Here is a 5,739-nt window from a genome sequence, read left to right as displayed (position 1 = left end):
AAATTCAGCTGAGTACAAAACATAGAGAGGAAAACAAGGGAAAAGAAAAGAGGGACAAAACATAGAACAAATAATGTATGCCTATTCTATTAAAATTTCTGCATCTGTACAATGGGTCTGTTTTATGTTTTGTCTTCTCAATTCAGAGGGCCCCCTGCCTGTTTTTGCCTAGGGCCTCAAATTTCCTAAATCCACCCCTTCAAATCATAATACACACTCTGTTCATGCAGGAATGAATGCAGCCGTGAGAGCAACTGTCCGGGTAGGTCTGTACACTGGAGCCAAGGTGTACTTTGTTCATGAGGTGTGTACTACTTTTCTTTTTTTCTGTCACTTACAAGAAATACCATAGCCTGAACAATTTGAAATTGATATAATCAGTCATCTAAATAATTAGACAATTTAGTGCAATATTATGAAAACACTGACAACCAATAGGAAATAGTCTGAAATAGTTTTTAATCATCGGCATCACTTCAATGTCTAAATCTTTCATATAAGTTTGACTAAAGCACCTGTTTTAATGAAAGCATGCCTCTACTATAAATCTGAGGAAAAGCCTACTTTTAAGGATGTAATTCTCTGCTGAATGATGATGTGTTTTGTATCCGGATAGGGTTACCAGGGTCTGGTTGACGGGGGAGACAATATCCGCCCGGCTACCTGGGAAAGTGTGTCAATGATGCTGCAATTGGTGAGAACAAACACTTACAGGCAATGTTAATATGTGTACTATATATAGTCTCTGACATATACTAACAGTCTAGCTTTAACTCTCCATGGTTCAGCTTTGAAGGTCAAATAGTCAGTTAAATGCCAAGGTTCATTAGAAAGCAACACTTCAGGGACATGACCGTGCAGGTTTCAAATTCTACCACCCAAGCTGTTTCCGTGCCTTCTTGTCATTCTCATCTGAGACTGAAATCCTTTCTTCCTGTCTGACATCAGGGTGGAACTGTGATTGGTAGTGCCCGCTGTCAGGACTTCCGTACCAAGGAGGGTCGCACCAAGGCGGCCTGTAACTTGGTCAAGCTGGGCATCACCAACTTGTGTGTTATTGGAGGTGACGGCAGTCTCACAGGTGCCAACCAGTTCAGGACAGAGTGGAAAGACCTGCTGGTAGATCTGGTTAAAGCAGGTGAGCTTTAACCTCAAAGAGTTGTAAAAATGTGTGACATCAGCATCTTGTGAAGATGCAAATAAAATGTGATGTTTTTTAATGTGATCTCAGGAAAAATCACAACAGCTGAAGCAAAGAACTCTTCCCACCTCAATATTGTTGGCATGGTGGGCTCCATTGACAATGACTTCTGTGGAACTGATATGACCATTGGCACTGACAGTGCCCTGCATCGCATCATTGAAATAGTAGATGCCATTACAACCACAGCACAGAGGTATGCATGTCGGCTTAAAACATTTAAACACACAAACAGCAGGTGATTAAATTCAAGTCTTTGACGGCACATGTTTATGTTTTGTGTACAGTCACCAGAGGACCTTCATCTTGGAGGTAATGGGAAGGCACTGTGGGTAAGTATAGCTATCGTCTTTGTTTCAGGAACACTGGAGTAAAATGTCAATTTGTCAACTGCATAGCCATACTTTATATGATAGACAAACACATGTTTGTGCATGAAGCTGTTCTGTGAAGGTCAAAAAGGTTTGCTAGAGAATAACAGCATTATTAAGACCAGGGAACACAGCAGAAAGGTCAGGGATACGCAGGGGTCACCAACCTTTTTAAGACTGAGGGCTACCTTATGGTTACTAAGTCAGAGGAAGGGCTACCAATATTGACCTATGAACTGGAGGGGTCAGCCTTCACCTAAAATAGATAGTAAATATATGTTTGTTGATTCTTTTCTCAATTTCTAATTTTCTTTTAGATATTTTCATTTTGAAGTCTCTAAATCCTTAAATGCTCTACATGATTAATATGATGAAATGCCCTATGAATTATTGAAGAAGAAGAGCAACAGAATAAAATAATATTTCAAAATCAGACCACTGGTGAGTAGTTCTGTTTTCAGAAGTTGCTTAGGTCATCCAATTTTGGAAACATAGATACATTAATATAATTTTTTTTTTTTTATGTATTTATTTTTTAATGTTTTTCTTTTTTATAGTACTTTGGGGTGTTTTTGATGAAAAGTGCAGGATAAATTAAATGTATTATTTATTATTATTATTAAATGGCAGGTACATAAAAAAACAACAACATATCAAGTAAAACAATTACAGATCATTGAGGCTGCTTCAAATTAATGTGGTCCTTGAGGGCCCCTTTGTGCCTCCCGGCACCGTGTTGGTGACCCCTGATATATAAAGACATCTAAACTAAAACAATAATAATAATTAAAAAAAAAAAGACATGAACTCCTCAATTCAAAATTAATTCATTTAAAAAATAATGTATTAATTCCAAAAGGGAAATCCAGTAGTGCTGTTTCGTCCATCCTTGCAAAATGAAAAAAATATAGCAAACATAGCTTTGGTTGTCCACATAAACTAATGGGAAAGAAACATGTTCACATAAGCAGCAACCAAAAATAATAACTCTGGAGGGGTTGAAAAATCCAAACCCCTCAAGTAGGACAATTTGTTGAAAGGATAACTTACAGTATATAAGTGCAATCCCAAAATTAGACTTCTCTAGAAGAGTGTGTAGAAGAAATCCATTGCTAAGCGGAAGGCGTGAGAAATCCTACCTGTATGTATTTTAATTAATTTTTTGGAAATCCTATCTGTAGTTCAGAGGGGATTTACCTTTAGGCAATACTAGACCCAAGCATCTGGGGGGGGGGGGTTAAAACAACTATTTCTTATTTGTGCACATTAATTATGTACAACATGAAAAGTCAGCTGAGTACAAAACATATAAAGGAAAACAACAAGAAAAGAGACAAGAGGAGAGGGATAAAACATAGAACAAATAATGTATTTCTATTCAATTAATAGTTCTGTATCTCTATAATGGGTCTGTTTTATGTTTTGTTTTCTCAATTCAGAGGGCTCCCTGCTTGTGTTTGCCTAGGGCCCCAAATTTCTGCTGCTGTAATTTATTTAAAGCACTGCAGGAGACAAGCAAAATTTGGGACGGATTCCTCAATTAAATCATTTATCACCAAAATATGACTTGTTTTAACCTACATGCAAAATGATATGGCCCTGATCTACAAAAGGTTGGTGTTTAAAAAAAAAACTGTGCAAACTTTGACACAGAATTGTGTGAAAGGGCAGGTGATTTAGTGTCTTTGCCCTAATGAATCTGGAGAACTTACGCTCATCAACCAGACTGTGCAAAATACTTAGAGGAAGATATGCAGACATGATTACCTACTAACCACAACGTCAATCAACATTGTAACTTCTCAATATATTACCACCTAATTGTTTTGCAGGTACCTTGCCTTGGTGACTGCTCTGGCCTGTGGTGCTGATTGGGTATTCATCCCAGAGATGCCTCCAGAAGATGGATGGGAAGTACATCTTTGTAGAAGACTGACAGATGTAAATTTCCTGCTCTGTGTTGTGAAATTCATGCTTGATTTGGCTTCAGTCCTAAATCTTTATTGTGCAATTTAGCAAAGAGGACGGGGTTCCCGTTTGAATATCATCATTGTTGCAGAAGGAGCAATAGACCGTAAAGGAAAACCAATCACCTGTGATACAGTAAAACAGGTCAGTGCACCAGCAAACCAGAATATAGGCACAAATCATGTCAAGGAAATTACTCATAATCCATGCTTCTTTCCAGTTGGTATCAAAGCAGTTAGGCTTTGACACCCGCACCACCATCCTGGGCCATGTGCAGAGAGGAGGAACCCCGTCTGCTTTTGACAGGATTCTGGTAAACCTACAATAGACTAGTTGATCTACTCATGTTAAATACCACTGATCAATTATGTTGAAGCCACTCTTCTTCTATATTTACAACTCAGGCAAGCAGGATGGGTGTGGAGTCTGTGATGGCTCTGCTTGAAGCCACACCAGATACTCCTGCCTGTGTGGTCAGCTTGTCTGGTAACATGGCCGTTAGGCTGCCACTCATGGAATGTGTACAAGTGGTGAGTAATATATGTAACGCAATACATTACTAGACTTTGCACACAGTACAGTACAGTACATGGATAGAAATCACCGTTCAACAAGGCTTTTCAAAGGCAGCACATTTAAATTTTTGCCATTTTATAACCACATACTTTTAGGTAATGTGAGCTAGAAGTGCATTGTTCTTTCCTTTAAGTGTTGCCCTTAATTATCTATGGTGAATTATAGTGGTGGGGTAGTTTTTGAAAGGAACAGAAATGCGGTTCAAATATATGATGAAGCTGGAAAAGTTTATGTCAAAGGCTGCAAAACACTTGAAAGTTTCACCTTCAGGTAGGAAAGTGATCTTAAACATTTAGCCAGAACCACAATAGTATGCATGGTTCACATCAAATCCATGTTTTGCAATGGTCTAGTTGAGGTTTGGGCCCAAATTAACTCAATGTATAATAAACATTAAAAGTAAGTGAAGAAAAAAGTTGACAGCCCACTCGCCTAGCATAAAACAACGTATGTTGTTAAACCATGTATTATTTTCTTTTCACTTCACATTCAAGCAGTAACTTGTGTTGTTAGATCATAAAATCTTGAAGAAAATGACAGGAAGTTTACACTGCAATGTGACTAAATAAAGGCATTGGAAACTTTATAAATGGTTTTTTTTTGTGTGTGTGTGAAAACTATGTTTTGTTTTGTCAAAATGTATTCATTCTTTTTTCAAACCAGACTAAAGATGTAACTACAGCCATGGCTGAGGGGCGGTATGAAGATGCTATCAAGCTCAGGGGAAAGTAGGTCCAGCTCTGCCATTTCCATTTCTCTCCTCATGTGTTTAGTTTCAAATGAATGCTCATTTTTGCTTATTTGACAACAGGAGCTTTGAAAACAACTGGAACACCTATAAAATGCTAGCTCATGTGCACCCTCCAGAAACAAAGGTTAGAAAATACATTTGTAGGTCAGAAAACTATGTCAAAATTATTATTCACATTATACACATAATTTCAGAGCAATATCAACATTGCCTTACTGAACATCGGTGCTCCATGCGCGGGGATGAATGCTACTGTACGTTCAGCTGTCAGGATTGGGCTCCTACAGGGCCACCAGATGCTGGCAGTGCATGATGGCTTTGATGGCTTGGCACATGGAATGGTAAAGTATGAAATTTAGCTCAAAATGCTACATTTTTATGTTTTTACCAATGTTTAGCATTTAACCCTACAAAAAATATATGTGTATATATGTACATATATATAATATATATATATGTTTATATATTTTTGTTTTAAATATATTATATTGATACATAATCTTGTTTTATCATGACCGTGCAAAGCCTATATTTATTATGGTTAAAATGTTCTGCCTGTGAGCACAGATTGAGCCAATAGGTTGGTCTGGAGTGGCAGGATGGACTGGAAAGGGTGGTTCCATGCTTGGCACCAAGAGGTAAGCTGGTTCACTGCAGACGTGATTATTTAGGCTTCACTAGCCTAAATGTTATACTTTAATGAACATTGTTTGCCTTACTTAAGCACTTCTAAGGCCACAACGATCTTCTGTGATGTTGTTATTGTTGTTATGAAGGACTCTGCCTAAAGATCTGCTGGAGGAGATCAGTCTGAATATCACAAAATTCAACATCCATGGTCTTGTCATTATTGGGGGCTTTGAGGTAAGCTG

At 37.9% G+C, this 5,739-nt stretch overlaps 1 protein-coding gene across 1 annotated transcript in view; it reads left to right on the top strand.

The window, feature by feature from the left end:
* The window catches only part of LOC107082089 (ATP-dependent 6-phosphofructokinase, muscle type-like), a 12,766-nt gene that overhangs the window by 3,061 nt on the left and 3,966 nt on the right, over positions 1–5,739 (top strand). Inside the window, exons 2-15 of the mRNA XM_015370552.1 lie at positions 231–304; positions 617–694; positions 949–1,138; positions 1,232–1,397; positions 1,489–1,533; positions 3,405–3,513; positions 3,589–3,684; positions 3,761–3,853; positions 3,945–4,070; positions 4,780–4,844; positions 4,928–4,991; positions 5,062–5,208; positions 5,435–5,505; positions 5,644–5,731. Coding sequence (XP_015226038.1) covers positions 231–304; positions 617–694; positions 949–1,138; positions 1,232–1,397; positions 1,489–1,533; positions 3,405–3,513; positions 3,589–3,684; positions 3,761–3,853; positions 3,945–4,070; positions 4,780–4,844; positions 4,928–4,991; positions 5,062–5,208; positions 5,435–5,505; positions 5,644–5,731 — 1,412 coding nt within the window. The remainder of the gene's footprint in view (positions 1–230; positions 305–616; positions 695–948; positions 1,139–1,231; positions 1,398–1,488; positions 1,534–3,404; positions 3,514–3,588; positions 3,685–3,760; positions 3,854–3,944; positions 4,071–4,779; positions 4,845–4,927; positions 4,992–5,061; positions 5,209–5,434; positions 5,506–5,643; positions 5,732–5,739) is intronic.

The sequence above is a fragment of the Cyprinodon variegatus genome, unplaced genomic scaffold, assembly GCF_000732505.1.
Source record: "Cyprinodon variegatus isolate N-32 unplaced genomic scaffold, C_variegatus-1.0 Scaffold47, whole genome shotgun sequence".
In the NCBI taxonomy this organism is placed as follows: domain Eukaryota; kingdom Metazoa; phylum Chordata; class Actinopteri; order Cyprinodontiformes; family Cyprinodontidae; genus Cyprinodon; species Cyprinodon variegatus.
The sequence above is the reverse complement of the archived record's forward strand: the minus strand, read 5'-3'. Positions and strand labels throughout refer to the sequence as shown.